The sequence below is a fragment of the Mesocricetus auratus genome, unplaced genomic scaffold (assembly GCF_017639785.1).
Source record: "Mesocricetus auratus isolate SY011 unplaced genomic scaffold, BCM_Maur_2.0 Super-Scaffold_100010, whole genome shotgun sequence".
In the NCBI taxonomy this organism is placed as follows: domain Eukaryota; kingdom Metazoa; phylum Chordata; class Mammalia; order Rodentia; family Cricetidae; genus Mesocricetus; species Mesocricetus auratus.
This window is the reverse complement of record NW_024429194.1, coordinates 81,518,398-81,537,621: the sequence shown is the minus strand read 5'-3', so window position 1 is coordinate 81,537,621 and position 19,224 is coordinate 81,518,398. Positions and strand designations below refer to the sequence as shown.

Below are 19,224 nucleotides of genomic sequence, written 5' to 3'. Positions count from 1 at the left end.
CCAGGTATCAAAAACACCCTACCTTTCTCCCAGTCAAACCACAAAAAGTAGCTTCCTGGTAGTTACACACACACACACACACACACACACACACACACACACACACACAAATACAATTTTTTGTTTTCCCGTTTTTTTGAGACAGGTTTTCTCTGTATAGCTTTGGAGCCTGTCCTGGAACTCGCTTTGTAGATCAGGCTGGCCTTGAACTCATAGAGATCGGCCTGCTTCTGCCTCCTGAGTGCTGGGATTAAAAGTGTGCACCACCACCACCCGGCATAAAATAAAATCTTTACAAAAAATAATTAAGAAATCTTTCCCATCACTAGACCAGATACATATTCTTCTGGAACTTGTTTTTGAAATGGAGTCTGAAGGCAGGAGCTTCAAAAATTCAAGGTCCTTATTGCTTGCTTGCTTTTCTGGGTTCCAGTGTATATATGTATATATATATATGTGTGTGTGTATGTATATATATATGTATGTATGTGTGTATGTATATATATATGTATGTATGTATACATATATATATATATACTCAGTCATAACTGTAAAGATAATGAGAAATGGACAGTGCTTAGGCTCATTTCCTGTTTATTATTAAAGTGATTCCCACAAGTGTTTAATTACATGCATAGGGGGGAACATGGTAGAGAAAAGCTTGGAATATCTGAGGCAGCTGGAAGGCAAATGTGGTTACATGGATACTGGTCAGTGTGTCCTAGGACTGCCACCCAGTGCCTATGTTTGGAGGCCAGGGCAAAGGCTGGGTCATAGAGTGCATTCTCTAGAGCAGTGTGGATGGCTTCTGGGTGCACATGTCTCTGACCTCGGCAAAGCCTGTGGTTTCTGACAGATCTATTTGAGAGCCTGGTTGCTTCCTCGTTTGTGCTGACATGCACCGGGCCTCTTTCGTGTGCAGGCCCAGGGCCTCTGGGTCAATGCAAGCATTGTAGGTGGCAGTGAGAGTTCATGTTTGGATGTCGAGGAGACTGACTGCTACCCAAGAGAAGCCAAGTCCGTCCTTTCTCTGAGTGTGTGTACAGAGGGAAGGGATGTCACCAGAGTCATTAACTCTCCTAGCGCCTCACTCTTCATTTAGGGGACTTTACTTGGTCTCTCTCGGTACAGGGATGGGGGCCCTGGGCAGAGAGGGTCCAGCTGGCTCGAGACTAAAGGGCTGTGAATTTGCCTGGCCTCGGTGGCTTCCTGGTGAGTCACAGGAGTGCAGATTTCAGAGCTTCCATCCAGGACTTTGTGTGGCATGGCTGGGTGCAGGCTAGGGAGACCGCAGCCAGCAAAAGACCCATGTTGGGAGCTGTCTAAACTGGGTGTTGGGGGAGAGCACAGGCTATGCCACATTGCCCAGGCCCCGAAGAGCCCCCCCTCCCCCAAACCCGGTACCTTGACAGAGGTTCTGACAGGTCGAGTAGGGTGAAGCCCACTCAGTGCTGCTGTGCCCTGGAGAGGAGCTATCTGTGATGCTTCTGTGTTTGACAGTCGTTTTCGCTCTCAGTCTGAGTGGCATCAGCTGGGTGCTGCCTGCTTGAGCGGGAGGGTTGAGCTACCACTCTGCATCTTTGGTGAAGCAAAGCTGTACAGCACTTGCCAGGCCAGTCCCACTTTCCAGGCTAGTCCCAGGGCAAGAAGAAAGCACTGGTCCTCCTGGCCTCCAGGCAGTGGAGCAGCTGAGCAGGCATGGGGCAGGGCTGCTGTCCTGATAGGTGCTTGTTTGTGTTCATATTGTTCCCCAGTCAGTCCTTCTAGAAGTCTGGCACACAGTAGGTACCCAGTAAATGTTTGCTGAATGACCCAACTCATTTTAGGTCCTTGCTTTTGTGCTGAGGGGTGGAATGGGGGGTGGCTGTGGAAGACATTCAGCTTCCATATTTAGGGTCCATCCCAAGCCCGACCAGTCAGGGCCTCCTGTTTTAGAAGGCAGAGGTGGGTGAGCAGGCTCCCTAGTAAAGCTCTTGAACCAGGATTTGGGGCTTGTATTTTGGTTCTATGTCATCTGTGTGTCCAAACTAAAAAATGTCAGGAGGGGAAAGGTCTCCATCTTGGGCTGGCCCCTGAGTATCTGTGACCATTCAACCGACCATTCAGGAAGGAGCTAGGAAAGACTGCCCTGAGGGAACCAAAATCTGGGAAAGTAGTCACCACCAGTAGCCAGTGTGATGCCATTGGGGACCACAGGTGCCCCCTGATTGTGCTGCATGAGAGTTAGGGAAGGAGCCAGGGAGAGAAGGGTGTTGTAGCCACAGCCCCGAGGCTCTGTAACCAATACAAATGACTGGGACAACTAAAATGCCTTTTCTGAGTGGGAGAGGACATACCCCACTGTTGTTGCCCACGAGTGGAGGGCTGGGCTGACCAGTGACCCTCAGGGCAGATTGCTTTCCTTCCTTGGGTACTGCCAAGCTAAGTGCTGGGAGGTACCAGGAATATAAGCCAGGAAGGCTTTTGGGTTGTCCTACTGGGGTGCCCTCAATTCCAGGTCTCACATGGTGGCCATCTCCTGGAACCCAGGGACAACTTGGTTTTTCACACACCTCCATAGAGGTCACCAGGTTGCCCCAGCTGTGAAGCTCTACCAGGAGCAAGACCAAGCACAAATGAAGCTGGAGACATACAAGTCCTCTCCGCCTTTGCCAGGTGCCAGGGCTTTGGGGGCCAATTTTTTTTAGGGGAGAATGAGAGCTACAAAAGGGCTTGATCATGAGAATGAGGGACCTGGCCTGCACTGTACGTGTTCCAACTCAGGGGACACTGGACATATGGCCACAGTGGGGGGGGCACTCTGGAGAGAGGAGATATTTGGGTGTATTGATGGACATAGAGGTGGCAACTGCCAAAATTCACTCAAGAGTTATAGGCAGGCCTTAGGAGAACCTGAGAACTCTGTTTTCTGGTTTTTGAGAAGGTTAAAAACTAAACCTGAAGCCCTTAAGTGGTTTGGTTAATTTGATATGTCAACTTAACTGGGCAGGGCTGAGCCCCCAAATGTTTCTTACGGCATGTCAGGGCAATGATGGTGGTACCCTGGAAAAGATTAGTGTATGAATCAGGAGCTTAAGAAAAGCCCCCTCCTCACCTAAGTTGGGGGCATCTTTCAGTGGAGGGAGGGCAAATTTATCGGACAGCCAACCAACACAGTGCTCCTGGCTCAGACACCAGTTCCCGGCATCTCTGGTATGAACACTGCCAGCTGTCCTGCCTCTCCAGTTTGCAGATGACAGCTTGAAGAACTTCTTGGGTGCCATCATTCTCTGAGCTGTTTTCCATAATTCCCTCCTAGTGAGCCTCCATGTGTGTCCTTGTTTGCTTCCTTTTCCTGGAGAGGGTGAGTGTTGCTGGGTTCATTCCGGGGGATGTTGGTCCCTCTGGGGATGACCAGTGACCCAACAGAAAGACAGGAAGCTTCTCCCTGGTACAGCTGGGCTGCAGGGGTTGTGAACTGCAGAAAGGCAGTAGGCCCCAACCCTGACCTACCACCAAGTGCACAAAGTCCGTCCATCTGCCGCTCTCCACAAGAGAGTGATGGCCGCTGGTGATCTCTTCTGCTTTGTCGACCCGTGTGGTGACAGTACCTCGTCCCTGAGTTCCAAGGGAGTTCAGATGCGTTTGTTGTGTCTTGTCATTGAGCTGTGGTTCTCCAGGTCTGGCTCCCCTGCCCACACACCTCCAATCTTCAATGAGCCACATGTGTTTTCCGAAACAGCTCACTTATGTGATCAGGGTAGGACAGGCACCAGGAAACCTTGGAGTTCATTTTGAGATTCCCCCATGTTCCTCCATGTTATAACATCTGTTAATTTGAAAAATACAGACCAGTGTCTATGTGTAGCTGGCAGCGAGCAGTCTGAGGCCTGGGCAGGGTCTCTGCCTGAGGGGGTGGCTTCCCAACCAGTGGGATGCCTTTCAGCCCAGCCACACAGGGGCTCCTCTCTTTAAGAGACTTGAGAAGCATCAGGGAGGCCTCCTCTCTCTGGGCCTTGCTTTCTCCTGCTGTTGTAGTAGAGAGTGGGGGCCTGCTCTCTGAGCACAGCCTGCAAATCCCTGAGGAAGGCCTTGTTTCTGGTGACTTGCAGGCACAGGGCAGAGTCAGTACCCAATGGAAGGGAGGCGGCGACTGCTTTCCACTGTGTTCTGTTGAGGGCAGTGATGTTGGTTGTAAAGCCTCCCCCACCGCCAGTCAGTGCGTCACCACTAAGGCCACATTCCACAGCATGTTCAAGGATGTCTGTGTTCTCCTCCCCAGGCCAGGGGGAGTGGACACTTGACCACCCCCACACAGACGTGGCATGTGGTGGGAGGTGCCATTCAATCGCTGGGGGAGGCCAGCAACAGTGGTTGACATTACAGCTGCTGAAGAGAACCCTTCTAAAGCACCTGCCCACGCGGAGAAGTATATATATATTTAATATTTATATAATATATATAGAACCTCATTAGGTGTTCTATTAAGGCGAAGCGCAAGCTCATGGATTCCTCTCCTGGAGGACCTTTCTATCTCTCAGAGAGTCTCTTGAGCCCCATGATCTGGCTTGGTGTCCTGTGCCCGTGGCTGGAGGAGTTGGCAGGGTGTGGTGGTCCCACAGACGCTGGCATGAGCTTATCAACCCCCCTCAGATGGCACCTCCACACGCCCCTCCTGGCCTGGCTTGGCCCTGTGTGGGTGACAATGGCCCAGGCTTTCCAGAGCCTGCAGGGAGTTGGCCACACTCTTCTCTCCCAACACATCAGGCCAAGGACACAGTAGTCCTGTTCCCCACATGGTGGGTACAGCGTGTCCTGGCCCAGGTAGGCCCGCTGGGCTGGTTCAGGAGAGAATGCTCTGGGTGTCCCGGGAAATCGAGGCAAAGGGTGGGGGAAGGCGTTCTAAAGCAGTGTTTCCACACAGGAGTGGCAGACCCACCCAAGGGGTCTGGGCTGGGTTTAGGCCTTCCACCAATTAGTACAGGCTGGATGGCTTTGCCACAGGCAGGTGTCATGGCTTTCCCAAGGCAACCTGGAGGCCCATGGGGCCCCCTTTCAGCTCCTGCTATAGAGGGAAGGCACACTCCCCTCCCCGCTGGTTCCCACTATCCCCAAGCAGGACAGCTGGCTGGCTATTTGTAGGGCCGTAGGAATCGGGACACTTTGGAACGTAGCAGTTTGATAAAGGACCGAGGGAACATCTCCTTGGACTCCTGAGCTGTGTATTTGAAGTAGTTTTGTGGGTGTGCCAACACGTCGAAGAGGGCCTTGATCAGCTTCTTGTCCTGTAAGACATGGGGGACACTGTGGGACAGAGGGCAGGCAGGGGATCTGGTTTCTACCTAAACCAAATGGCACCTCCAGAAGGAACCAGGAGCTTGAGGACAGCTGGCCAGCCAGCCTTGTGCTGTCAAACCATCTCTGCACCCCAGCGCCACCTGGTGGAATAGAAGGTGTGGTGACAGCTGAAAAGGAAGAGAGGCAGGGGCATGTGGCTCCCCATTCCTGTTCTCATCCCCCTAGGCTGAGGGAACTATGGTCAAGAGACTGAGCCAGGGCCCACTAAGCCCAAGCTGATCTCCAGGACTGATTCCATTCAGCGAGAGCCGGGTCCTCCGGGCTTTGGGCTAGTGCCTGTGTGTGTGTGTGTGTGTGTGTGTGTGTCTGTGTGTCTGTGTGTGTGTGTGTGTGTGTGACGGTCAGTTTGCCCTCTATGACATGGTGTCCGGCTTGTCGAGGCAGTAGGCAGGATGAGAAGGAAGGAGTCCACACTCAATGGCAGTGGGTTGACTCCACTGATTTTGAGACACCGTCTGTAGGATCACCCATATTTCACAGACAGAAATGTAAGACCGAGGACTTCAGCCAAAGCACTTCACTAGGTCCTGGTCCCCCATCTCCCTGGTAGCCAGCTTGTCTCAAATCTGGTGGACTGGGGGTGGTGGTGGTGGTGGTGGCAGACAGTTTATATCCAGTGCGACGTCAGGGCCCTTGACCCAACACCCTCCTCCCGTCCCTTCTCTAGGGGTCAGGAGTCAGGGCAAGCGCTGGGATGGCCCCAACCATTCTCCCAGAGCCACTGGGGTTCCCTTCCAAAAAACTTACTTTCAAAATCTCCTGATGGTTCTCCGAGGCATACAAGCGCCCATCGCGCACGATGTCTTCTATTAGCTGCTGGTAGTCCTCTGGGAGCCGGCCAGCAGGAAGAGGGAAGGTGGGGGGGTGCTTGAGACCTCACACCTCCCTCCTCTGCCCTCCCCAGCCCCCTGGACCCTCCTTGGACAGCTGGTGGTGGCTGGATGTAGCACTGTCTCTTGGCCTTTGCTTCTGGGGTCCCCTCCACCTGCTTTGTCCTCCTGGTGGCTTAGCTGACCCTATTTAGCCTTGCAAACCCTGGTGGGGCAGGGCCATCCGTGAAGTCCACAGACAGCACCAATGGTCCCCTCTCTCGCTTGGACCCCTCACCCCTTGAGTTTCCATATTGCCTAGATCTCAGTTCTGTCTCTGGGTTTGCGCCCTGTCAGAGGCAGGGATGTACAACTCATTTCTGAGTCCCCAAGCCAGGCCGTGGCTGGCACAGAGTAGGCTGTGACAAGATGGCGGAGCCTTACCGTCATAGGTGACGTAGGGCACTTGAAACCCTTTGCCACTGTTGGCTTCGTTGGACTTGAACTGGATCCAGAGTTTTCGGGAGCGGGAGGTAAAGGCGATGGGCCGCTCGTAGGTCTGGCAGGTCTCATAGGTGGTGACTGACGTGGGTGAGGCTGCAGGGACACAGGCCTTTTCGGTGCTGCCTCGGGCCAGACCCCCACCCCACACCGGCCCCTAGCACTACAATACCCAGCTCCTTTGTTCCACTGGCCCACCCCGCCCTTGACCTTGCTCTGCAGGCCTCAACCTCCTGTTTCCACACCCTGCCCATAAAGTCTCTCTGCCTCCCTCAGGCTCATGGCTCCTTCATGACAGGGACAGCAGACCAGCTCAGGAGATTTCAGCATGGACCAAGACCACCTGAAGCTCAGGTTTGGAAAGTTCTCTCACCTGGGGTTGGGTGACAAGGGTAAGCTCTGGGCTGCCTCCCCAATGCGTACAGAGAGGTGCCTATGGGTGATCAGTGGCTGGTGATGGGAATGGATGGAGGAGGGAGTTCCAGGCTGGGCTCTGACCAGCTGGGTGGGCTTCCTGCTCCTTCTGGCTGCAACCCTCCTTTAGCACACTGGGGCTTTTCTGGCCAACCAGAAACTAGTATATGCACAAGGCAACAAAGCCACACAGGACCCGTGGCAGAGCTACTCCCTTTTCCTCCCACCCGTCTTCTGTCTGCAGATGGTCTAGCTCCAGACCAATGGTGTAGTTTTGTGCCTTGGACTCACCTGCTGTCTGAGTCCTGCCCCTTCCACCAGGCGGCGCTAAGCCAATCTGGAGAAGGGCATGGGCACATGGGCCGTCTGGTCTTATTACTCCAGCCCCCAAACCCAGAACATACCACTCTTCCTCATGACCAGGACATCACCACATTCGTCCTCGATGGGTAGGAAGATCTCGGGGACCACAATGAGGATCCTGCGCTTGGGGGGAGGCGCGATGTGCCACACACACTCGGCATTGGCTGGGTAGTCTCCAGGGTAGTTGGGTGACTCGATATAGCCTGTGTAGTCACCGAGCTCGCCACCACAGTGCTGGTCTGTGGGTGCCACAGTCAAGTGATTGGTCAGGCTGGCTGCATGGGTGGTCTAGCCCTAAAGGCAGCAGAGGTACAGGGCAGGGCCAGCAGGTGGTCCCCGTGCCAGCTAGTCAGGCCCTGTGCTGACTCATGGGGTGGGGCAGGCGGGGGTCCTGACTGGACTGCTGTCGTCTAACCAGAGGTTGGGTTCCCTGGCACCCAGCCCAGGCCTTTCTTTCTTATGAGCCTCCCTCACCGGACACAGGCCGCTCTGTGTCTATGTGTCTTGGTTTTTATCATCCTCAGTGTTCTGTAGGCTGCCTACTCCCAGATAGCTTGGCATCCCAGCTGTGCCTCAGGTTGAAAGGTCAAATGAGGCCTCACTTTGTATTTCTTGACATTTACTTCTCAGCCCCATTGAACCCCTCCAGGCCCTGGGCATAGTCAGGCAGGGCAGTGCAGGGGTGCACGTGCAGAAAAAAAGCAGGTGGGCTATGCAGAGAACAACAGTAGACCCAGCCTTCCCATCTTCTCCTGCCACTATTTTCTTTTGAGCCATATGTAGTACAGATTGGCTTCAAACTTGATACGAAACAGAGGATGGCCTTGAATTTCTGGTCCTTCTGCTTCCACCTCCCAAATTCTGGGATTACAAGGTGTGTACCACTAAGCTAGGTCTATGTGGTGCTGGGGATGGAGCCTAGGGCTTCTACCAACTGAGCTACATCCCTAGCCTCATTTTAAATTAGTGAGTTTGTTTGCTCAGTGTGTGTGTGTGTGTGTGTGTGTGTGTACTCGCGTGCGCGCCATGGTTTGCATATTGAGTCAGAAAAGACAACTTCCACTATTTGGCTCCCAGAGATTGAACTCAGGTCCTTGGACTTGGCAACAGTTGCCTTTGCCTGTCGAACCACCCTCCCTCCCAACCTTTTGAGACAGGATTTTCACTATGTAGGTCAGGCTGGCTTTGAATCTTCTGAGTGCTTGGGTTACAGGTGAGTGCCTTCCCAGCTTCTTTATTTGCTTTCCAACTCAACTGTTCATCTAGAGAGGCCAGATGTAACTTTTTGTTTGCAAGACAGGGTTTCTCTGTGTAACAGTCCTGGTTGCCCTGGAACTTGCTCTATAGACCAGGCTAGCCTGCAACTCACAGAGATCTTCCTGCTTCTACCTCCAAGTGCTGGGATTAAAGACATGTGCTACCATGTCCGGCTGTAATATAACATTTTATGAGCCAGATGGTTCCTACTTTTAAAATTACCACTTTCGTTCTTCAAAGGGAATTGAATATAAAAGTAAACATTGGTAAATTTCCTGTGCATTTTCACTGCCAAGTTTCTGAAAGCTGGGTGTGGTGGCACATGCCTTTAAACCCAACATTCAGGAGGCAGAGGCAGGTGGATCTCTATGAATTCTAGGTCAGCCTGGTCTACACAGTGAGATCCTATCTAAAGTTTCTGAGAAAGAGTTCTGCCTCCAGTGTTCTAGAATCTTCCATCACATCTGGCTTCCCCACCTTTACTCATTAAAACATTTTTAAGTTAAATTTTCAGTTAAATATAATATTTAATTAATATTTAAAACAATGTGTCTGAGGGTTGCCTCCTTTGTATTTGACAGATATTGCAGAGGGGCAATGTGGCAAGGTTGGGGACAGACCAGACAAAGGAGTGACCAAACAATCAACTTTTTTAGGCTTCTTGGTGGTTCCAGATGTGACCAGCAGCCAGGGGAGGAACTAAGAACTCATTGGGGGAAGGGTAAAAACTAGAAACTCAGAAATATGCAGGCATGATGGCACACACTTTTAATCTCAACACTCAGGAAGCAGAGGCAGGTGGATCTTTGTGAGTTTGAGACCAGCTCAGTCTACATAGCTTGTTCCAGGCTAGCCAAGGTTAAATAGAGATCCTGAATAGAGAGACCCTCAAAACAAAACAAAACAAAAAAACCAACCAAACAACAACAGCAACAAAAACTCTCAGAAATGAGGTAAAAGCCCTAATTTAGCATCCTGTTATACCCAAAGACTGCTGTGTAGACAAAGGCCAAGCTGTCTGCGCCATGTTTTCCTTTGGAACCCACGTCTCTCAATACCCAGAGGTCTATCAGGTCCTCCTCCAGCCCTTCCACACTGGTCCATGCTCAGTTTCATGTTTTCCATTGCTTTCAGGCATTTGCATGGTGCCAGGTGGCTTAGGTGATGTGTGCCTTGTATAGCTGAAGGCCTGGCACTTGGTAGCTGCCTCACAGCCTGCCACCTGCAGGCACAGAGTCCGCTTTCTTTCTCTGTGTACCCAGAAACTAGAGCAGGGTCTAGCCTGGGCTAAGGCTTGGGTAGTGTCAAGCATGCATGGGGGATTATGATCTGTGGTGCAGTCACATTTCCTGTAGACCGTGCAGAGCATGGGCTGCCCCGCCTTGCCAGGGGCCAGAGGTCTCCTCTCCGAAAGCAATGCCAGGTCTCACTTCCCCCCTTCCCCATTCATTCCCCAGCATTCTCAGCCCCAGCACCCCCTCCCGCCCCCCAGAGTGTCACTTACTTTTGCAGTGTGTGACATTGGTGGACCCATCAAAATCGGTGCTGGTGTTGCCCGGACAGGTGATGCAGTGGTTCTGGCCAAATTCAGGTTGATAGGTGCCCACAGGACAGCGGATGCACCGGTGGGTGGTGGTGTTGTAGTGGTGGCCAGGAGAGCAGTGCACTGCAGGGGACATGAGGGTGGGTGCTGATGCGCCCCTAAGACCTCCTCACCAAAGAAACCTCTTTGATTTTCTTTTCACCATTATGGGGTAAGTGAGGCCAAGCTGTATGTCTCACGGCGACAGCAAGGAGGACCTTCCAGGTATGCTGTCCACACCAAGGACGTGTGGGGCCCTAGCCATGTAGCAATGATGTAAGGACCAAGCTTACTTGAGGGGTGCAATGGGGGTGACAGTATGGCTGGAGGGGGTTCAGGGCAGGAAGGGAGGGAATGTGGAGAACTACTCCAGACATTTCTACAAGTGAGTGGGAATGGAGCCAGGGTTGGACCTGCGGAGCTCTGCACCTGGAATTGAGTGGGAGAGGACACAGGGCAGCCTGTGTGTCAGGGGACCCTCTGCCCACGGCAGGCTCTGTGGCATCGAGGGGCCAGCCACCTGGCCTTGGCTAGAGGCACAGGGTCACAGAAGGCCAGTGGGGCAGGGGAGTGGAAGGGAGGGTCAGTGAGTGAGGAGGGGACGTCCTGGGTACAGAGGAGAGGGGAAGCCTGGAGGGCAGCTGAGGCTGCTATTTCTTTCTTTTTCTTTTTTTTTTTTTTTTTGTTTTTTCGAGACAGGGTTTCCCTGTGGCTTTGGAGGCTGTCCTGGAACTCGCTCGGTAGACCAGGCTGGTCTCGAACTCACAGTGATCCGCCTGCCTCTGCCTCCCAAGTGCTGGGATTAAAGGCGTGCACCACCAACGCCCGGCGAGGCTGCTATTTCTACCCTTGAGGCTCCTCCGCTATGCTTCCCTGAATATACACCCCTGTCCTCTTCTCCCATCATCCTCTTTTCCTGTCTAAATCTCCCTCCCCCCCTTTTTTTTTTACGAGACAGGGTTTCTCTGTATTGTTTTGGATGCTGACGGTCCAGCCTGGCCTCCTCGAACTCACAGAGATCTGCCTGCCTCTGCCTCCCGAGTGCTGGGATTAAAGGCGTGAACCACCATCACCCGGCTTAATCTCCCTCCCTTTTAAACAGCCCACCTACTCCCTTGAGGTGCTGGTATGCCCCCTTCTTTTGACATTTCTGGTGCTCAGCAGGCTTGAGTCTAGCTGCTGTCTCTTTTTTGGTGTGTGATATGGTACTGGTCACCCATGTCCAGACTCCAGATTGCCGAAGTCTCTAGAGCCCTCCTCTGACTTTGGGGCTGGCCTTGTGAAGTAGGAAGTGGTGTCAGGGAATGTGTCTCTGAGTGGCTGGCCCCTTACCTTTGGCCTCACAGTCCTGGAAAGAGGCAGCCCCGGTGTTCTTGGTGAGCAGCCCACCTCCACAGGGGAAGCAGCCGGTACGTCCCGGCTCAGGCTGGTATGTCCCCACAGGGCAGGCCTGGCAAGGCTTGAAACCATCCACCGAGTAGTAGCCTGGAGAGCACTGGCCTGGAAGTCAGAAGTCACGGCTCAGGTAGGGGAGGGGTGCTGCGGATATGAGAGGCTGTCCCTGCTCTCCCTCGAAAAGGTACCCCAGGGTGGGAGGGAACAAAGCTTGGGTTGGGGATGCTAGGCTCCAGGTCTTGAGGCTGACAGTTTACTGTGTGGTCTTGCCAGCCTGACTTCCCACCTCTCAACAGCAGCATTGACTGGGGCTAAGGAAGGAGGAGCCTTGCTGTCAAGCTGGGGTACAGAGGAGGTGGTGTGTTTGGGGGTTCATACCCCAGATTCCCAGGGGCACACCTCAGATACTCACAGAAGGAATAGCTCAGGGCCCTAGGCTAAGCTGTCTGCTCTGTCAGCAGGTCAGGCCAGAACAGGGGGAGGAGGGTGGGAGGGTCTCTGAGAACCAAGGGACTGACTCAGACAAATTGGGACCTCAGGAAAGCCATCCTGAGCTCAGTATTCCCTCAGACATGTGTGTTCCAAAGTGGAGTGGGTCTAGCATCCTCTTGATCTAGGTATGAGATTCTCAGCTTCTATCACAGTGGAGACTCCCTCTCACGGCTGCCCTGTGCTTTAATAGCTACCATTTCCCAGGGATCACATCCCTTGGGGGTCCAAAGGATCAAGGAGTAGCTGGCAGCCACAGGTGCTCTGTTGGGCCCTGGGCTTTTGTGCCCTGGAGAAGGCTTGGAGGTGTGCATTCCTTCAGGGCTCTATTTACCCACCCTCCTGGACAGTACGCATTCCCAGGGTGAGCCCTTGGTGCGTGTTCTCTAAAGCAAGCCTGGCGTGACTCAGCAGGAGCGGCCAGTGGGGAACTCTGACCTCACATTGTAGAGGAGCTGAGTGGGGGGTAAATGGCAGGGCTGTACATTAATACAACCTCCTCTGGTAAATTGAAAACTGGCTTCTCAGATACCAACAGGGCAAACCACGGCACGTTAAGTTCTTTACTCGGAGTTAAGTTCTGGCTGACGTTGATCTGGCTTGAGTGGAGTGTTTCGAAGACCTGGAGTGTTACTTAAGCATGTGTGTGCTCTGTTACAGGCCACACCTTGGTCCATTCATGACTGTGTGTGCACACTGCAGGGCCTTCCTTATGAGTGGTGACGATGTGGCTGGCAACCGTGTGGCTTCAGACAAGGTCACAGTTTATGACTGTACACGGCATTTGCTTTCTCTCTGGGAGCCTCCTGAGGGGATGCTGAGCCCTGCCCAGAACCTGTCCCCACTCAGCCCTCCCCCCTCCAGGTGAGTCATACTCGCCTCCACATTCAGATACATTGCGGGCACCAGCCAGACCCAGCCCTTCACTGCTGGGGCATGGCGTGCAGCTGAGCTGGCCCTCCATGTCCTGGTAGGTTCCTGACACACACGGCGCACACTGGCCCAGCTCGCCATTGAAGTAGGTGCCAGGCGCACAGGACACTGTAGAGACAGTGAGAGACAGTGGTCAGGGGCCATCCCCCGTGTGCAGCGAGGACACAGCCCTTATTGCTGGGGCTAAGAGCCTCTCCAGAAGAGTGGAGATAGGGAGCCACCCAGGTGGCAGCCCTCTGTGGGGACCCTACAGGCTGGACCCTGCTGCTCCTTCTTACAGTTCACGCAAATGCTTCACCACAGCTGGTCCCTGGGATCCATCGGGACTTGTGTGTTTCTCTGGTCTACATCCTGCCCTCGGTCTGAGTTTCTGGTCTTTTATCCAACATCCCCGTTCCCTACATGTCTGTAGCAGGCCTTCCAATCCCAAACCACCTCTTCCTTTCCTGCCTGTTTGGGTGAGCTGGCACCCAGGGACACAAAGCAGTATGGACCAGTAGAAGGCCTGGGTGAGAGGGTCTGATGGTGAGCAGACTATCGTGGAGTACCACAGAGAAGCAGGGCAGCGGAGAGCCAGGGTGAGGGCTGTGGAGTGAGGGCTGTGGAGAGCCAGGGTGAGGGCTGTGGAGAGCCAGGGTGAGGGCTGTGGAGAGCCACCGAAGATGCTCATAAGGGCTGACTAAGGGCAAAGAGAGCCACGTTCGTCACTGCCAGAGGTGAGTATAGATATGTAAAGGGGAGGCTGAGGAAGTGGGACACATGGGTAGGGACTGCATTTTCATCTCAGACACACAGACATAGGCAGACAGACAAACGGATACACACATAAGTACACACACACACAAAGACATGCAGACACAGATGAGAGATGAGAGAGAGAAGGGGGAGAGAGGGAAAGGAAGTGAGGGGGAGAGAGAGAGAGAGAGAGAGAGAGAGAGAGAGAGAGAGAGAGAGAGAGAGAGAGAGAGAGAGAGAGAGAGAGAGACAGGGAACAGGGAACAGGAAACAGATGCTGCAGTCTGTCCATAGCTGGAATAAACCAGTTTTTAGTTTTGTTTTGTGTGACTAGGTTTCTGAAAACTGGCAGTGACTCCCAGATAAGGAAGAGAATGTTATCACCAAGCCCAGTGTCCCTCACGGAACTTATGCACATGTGTAGATCATATTCTTTGTAAGGAGCTCCTGACGCTGTTTCTGCTGTTTCTTCAGGCCGGTTCCACACCTCCCGGGGTGCAGGGTGGGAAGTCTCTGCATGTCCTCAGGCCCCTCCCTCTTCTTTGACTTTGTGGGTCAGTGGACGAGTCCAGGCTTGAGTAGCCATATCCTTGGAGCCCTGGCCCCCACCCGAAGCTCTCTCTAGACACCCTGCTCCTCTCCTGATGCTGAGGCGCCTGCTTCCAGGCGTCTCTCTCCCACACTTAGCCTTCCTTCCGTGGTCACCTCCGTGTGCTCCGCATCAAGGAGACAGGGTACACATAGGGCATGTCGTGTGGGACTTAGGGTCACATCTGTGGCTGCAAGGCCTTGTCCTTTCAGCTTTGTCTTGCCTCTGTGTGCATCACCTGCTCACTGTCCATCATAAGGACCAAGGCTCTGCCTGGAGGGCCACCACCCAAGCCGTGTGCTGGCCCTGAATCTGTTCCCGAGAGGCCACCCACAGGCCATTCCCACGGGAGTCCCCCGGGGTCTGGCTGTGGTTACCGTCTCCAGCCGTTCTCCTATATCTTTCTGGGCCTGGCCTCCCTGCTTCTTGTGTGGTAGCTCAAGGGGCCAGGAAGAGCTGTGCTTCTCAGCCCTGGCTCAGCCTCCCAGGTCCTCAGCCCGAGGGTTGAGACCACACACCTCCTTCTCCTGAACCATACTGCAGACTAGAGCTGGCCTAGTCAGGTCCCTGGGAACTCCTGCCTCACTTCCGGGACTTTGCTGTGCTGTCCTGTCCCCTCTTCTCAGGGCCACGCTGAGGACCCAGGTCTGGTCCAGCACCAGAAGAGAAGACGCACGCTCTAAATGGCAATGACAGCAGCAGATACTATGCTCTCCTCCTTGGCAGACCAGTCCCTCGGTCCCTGCCACGTGTCTGTTTTGCCTGTATGCTCGCCGCCATTTAATAAGTTACCAGTGTCAGGAAGGGGTAGAGTCAGTGTCGGGGGGCCAGGAGCAGGGACTCACCACACTTGCCATCCTGTAGTATTTGGCCTACGCCACATTTCCCTGTCCCCTCCAGTGTCTTGGCTGGCCGCTGGGCCACTTCATACTCAGTGCCCGAGACCTGGACGTAGAACTGGTGCCGGCTGATGGACTTCCGCAGGGTCTTGATGGCCGCCTGCAGGCTCTGCTCGGCACGCTTCCGTGTGCAGTCTGCTTCACAGGTGTCTGCAGGGGTGAAAGGGACCCAGCGAGAGTAACGGACATGCTAATGGATGCCTTAATTTGCTGAGGGCTCCCCCAGGCCAGGCCCTGTGCTAGGCTTCTGTTTAAACCAGCTCAGTACGTTCTCACATTGACCTGGGTCCGTGTGGAGTAGGCAGCTTTAGAGGTGTCTGACAGAAGCAAAAACTAAGAGGCACGGCCTATCCAAGGCTACAAAGAAGGCCTGAGTCTGAGTAAGGCCTCTGCCTATTCTTGAGGACTGCCACTGTCTCCAAGGTAGTGTCCAGCTCTGCTATGGCTAGATATAAAGTGTCCTCCAGGACTCAGGAGACGGCTCAGTTGGTAAAGTGCTGGCTGACATGCAATCATGAGGCTCTGAGTTCTGATCTCCCCTATCCCTAGTACCCACATAAAAACCAGGTGATATGCTGGGCGGTGATAACACACACCTTTAATCCCAGCACACTGGAGGTTGAGATAGGCGGAGCTCCGTGAATTCGAGGTTAGCCTGGTCTACAGAGTGAGTTCCAGGATAGCCAAGGCTACACAAAGAAACCCTGTCTTGAAAAACAAAACCAAAACAACACCACCAAAACCCCCAAACCAGGTGATGTGTAACCCCAGCACTGGGGTAGGTAGACAGGTGAATGTCCAGAGCTCTTTGGCCAGCCAACCTATCGAGGCAAGGAGCTCAACATTCAGTGAGAGACCCTGCCAGGTGTGGCTACTCCCCTTTGATCCTAGCACTCAGGAAGCAGAGGATCTGTTTTGAGGCTAGCCTGGTCTACATAGTAAGTTATAGGCCAGTCAGGGATAAATAGTGAGACCTGGTCTCAAAAAAAAAAAAAGTGGCATATTGACCTTTTGCCTTCACATGCTTGTTCTCCCCGACATACACCAGCACCCCATATTTTCTCCATAAAGGTTCCTGTACTGCAGGGGTTCCCCTTGCTGTCAGTGCTATCTTGAGAGGGTTCTGGAAACTGTAGGTGGTAGGGCTTATCTAGAGAAAGTAGGCCATGGAGGCAGATCCTCAGGGGACTCGAGGTCCCTCTCTGTCTCTCTCTGCTTCCCGTTGTCTCTGCTCCTCTTCCTCGCCACTCCCTGGGCACATCCTCTTCTGTGACCTGGATGTCTTTTCCGTTCCTCTCCCCAAACCCCATTCCCAACACTTCTACCACATTAGCTTTGATTTCAATCCATTTAGAAGGATTTCACAATCCTAGCACTCAGGAGGCAGAGGCAGGCAGATCTGTCTACAGAGATGTTGGGCCCCATCCCCCCCTGGGGTCTCTGTGAGTTGCTTGTCCACCAATAACCACAGGTGCATCCTGTTTTCTAGTCCTGGCTTACAGCCCCGGCCTTGCCCCATAACTTCTAATTATGAAAACACGAACTCCTACACCTGGGGTTTCTCCACTGTGCTGTAAGTCTGTATATAAGGCTGCTCCCTCCATGCACCCACCCATGGACGGCTTGTCTTTCATTTAAATCTCCAGACTTTTGCCTGATAACATTAGACTTGCTCATGGCACAGGCACCACACAGAGTGAGTTCCAGGACAGCTAGAGCTAGACAGAAAAACCCTGTCTTGAACCCCCAATCTCCTCAGAAAAGAAGGCTTCCGGCTCCTTCCCTGTCAAGCCATGGCTCTGCCTTTGTGTTTGCACAGCCCTTTTCACAGCACAGATGAGTTACACACATTTGCCTCCCCACAGATGAGAGTGCTTCTAGGACAGGGGCCATGGCCACAAAGCCCATGGCCCAGACCAGGCATGTACCACTAAACACAACTGCCAGCAGTAATCAACTCTGTCACTGTCTACTACTGGAGCCAGGTGGGGTGGGTGCATGCCTGTAATCCCAACATTCAAGAAGTGGAGGCAGGAGAATCAGGAGTTGAAGGTGATTCTCAACTGCATATCAGGTTTGAGGGTAGTCTGAGTTACATAAGACCCTGTTTTAGGAACAAACAGCCCAAGCCAAGTGTGGTAGCACATACTTTTAATCCCAGCTCTTGGGAGGCTGAGGCAGGAGGATCTCAGTGAGTTTGCTAGCCTGGTCTACATAGAAAGTTCCAAGACAACCAAGGCTGCATAATATAGAGAACCTGCCTCAAAAGGGCCAAATATAAATAATAATGATAATAATAAAGCAAAACCACTTACCTGTCACCCGTCACTTATAGCTAAGAAGGATTGCTTGTATGAGGCACAATCCTGTATTACAACCCCCCCCCCCCGCCACTCTCTGGGAAGAGGGCCTGTCTTAACCTTCCTGCCCCAGTAGAGTTGGGGTTCTCATGCTGTCTCTGCCCCCTAGCTATTCTCCAAGTGTTACCGAGTCGCCTCCTGCACCCAGGGCTAAAGGGCTTGGCTTGAGTGTGTAGCATGCCCCACAATCCTCTACCTCTCTTTGGCTCATTCAGCCTCATGTCTACTAGACTCCCAGCCCCCAAGAACACTTCACCCACCTGAGGCCTCATCCATCTTCATCTCCACTTCAAACTCTGCTGTGATATGGGACACCTCCTTGGATGGGGACTTGCGGCCTCGGCGTCTCTTCTTGGAGGAGTCACACTTGAGGGTCACAAAAGTCACGTGGCAGTTATCTGAACAGAGAAGAGTACACTGTCGTGTTGTGGAAGAGTGTCTTAACTAGGCAAAGATGTGTTATGTTTGTTTATGCTGTAAGAATATTACTTTAACTGTGTGAAGATTTGTTACATTTGTTTCTGCTGCCTTTGTTAACAATGTAAAGGTGTGTTACATTTGTTTCTGCTGCCTTTGTTAACAATGTAAAGATGTGTTACATTTGTTTATGCTACATTTATTTAATTATGTAAAGATGTGTTGTATTTGTTTCACCTTGCCTGATTGGTCTAACAAAAAGCTGAGCAGCCAATAGCTAGGCAGGAGAGGAATAGGCAGGGCTTGTGGGCAGACAGAATAGTAGGAGAAGAAATCTAGGCTTGGGGTGAATGAGAGAAGAAGAAAGAGAAAGAGAGGTATGTGCTTGGGGCTGGTTGGCTGGTGGACCAGCCAGCTAGCCAACAGCCGTGGAAGAAGCAGGCAAAGTAGGACATACAGAAAGAAAAGGTAAAAATTCTGAGGCAAAATGTAGGTGACGAGAAATAGATTAAGTTAAAGAAAAAAGCTAGCCAGAAATGAGCCTAAGTTATGTAGGCTGAGCATTCATAACTAATAAGAAGTCTATGTGTCATGATTTGGGATCTGGTTGGTAGCTCAAAAGAAAAAGCTGGCACACTGTGGCAAAGGTGACCTGTGTTGGAAGGAGGGTCCTTTCTAGCCCCACATGCAAACTCCCATGGGCAAGGTCCCTCCATGCCCAGGGGCCCATGGGACAGATGGGGACACTGTGGCTGCAGAAGATTAGAGCTACTCAGGGTCCCACGGGGACTGGGGGCTGAAGTGAGACTCAGACCCAGCCTTGAGTGACATATCACCACACATAATACTTACTGAAGAGGCCATGTGTCCACTCAGCACTTGCTGAAGGTTTGGCTAGGAGAACCAACACATCAGGTAAAGCCTGTTGAGGGCTGAGTTTTGCAGATTTAAGGGAGGACCTCAAGGGACCAGAGATGGAGGCTTCCCTCTTCAGCCTCTTATCATACACCTGCTTTTCTCCCACCCAAGTCCTGAGACCTTTCCCATCAGGGCTCCACCAGGCTACAGAGAAACTACTGTGTGTGTGTGTGTGTGTGTGTGTGTGTGTGTGTGTGTGTGTGTGTGTGATTTAATCCCGTGTGAG

At 52.7% G+C, this 19,224-nt stretch overlaps 1 protein-coding gene across 2 annotated transcripts in view; it reads right to left on the bottom strand.

The window, feature by feature from the left end:
* Positions 1-577: 577 nt before the first annotated feature.
* Positions 578-19,224, bottom strand: part of Scube1 (signal peptide, CUB domain and EGF like domain containing 1) — a 122,911-nt gene continuing 104,264 nt past the window's right edge. For both annotated transcript variants that reach the window (XM_040754072.1, XM_040754073.1), the window contains 9 exons: positions 17,924-18,061; positions 15,250-15,453; positions 13,027-13,188; positions 11,596-11,763; positions 10,186-10,347; positions 7,466-7,663; positions 6,591-6,743; positions 6,085-6,164; positions 578-5,264 (listed from right to left, as the gene is read on the bottom strand). In XM_040754072.1, the coding sequence (XP_040610006.1) occupies positions 5,112-5,264; positions 6,085-6,164; positions 6,591-6,743; positions 7,466-7,663; positions 10,186-10,347; positions 11,596-11,763; positions 13,027-13,188; positions 15,250-15,453; positions 17,924-18,061 (1,418 nt within the window). In that variant the 3' untranslated portion in view covers positions 578-5,111. The remainder of the gene's footprint in view (positions 5,265-6,084; positions 6,165-6,590; positions 6,744-7,465; positions 7,664-10,185; positions 10,348-11,595; positions 11,764-13,026; positions 13,189-15,249; positions 15,454-17,923; positions 18,062-19,224) is intronic.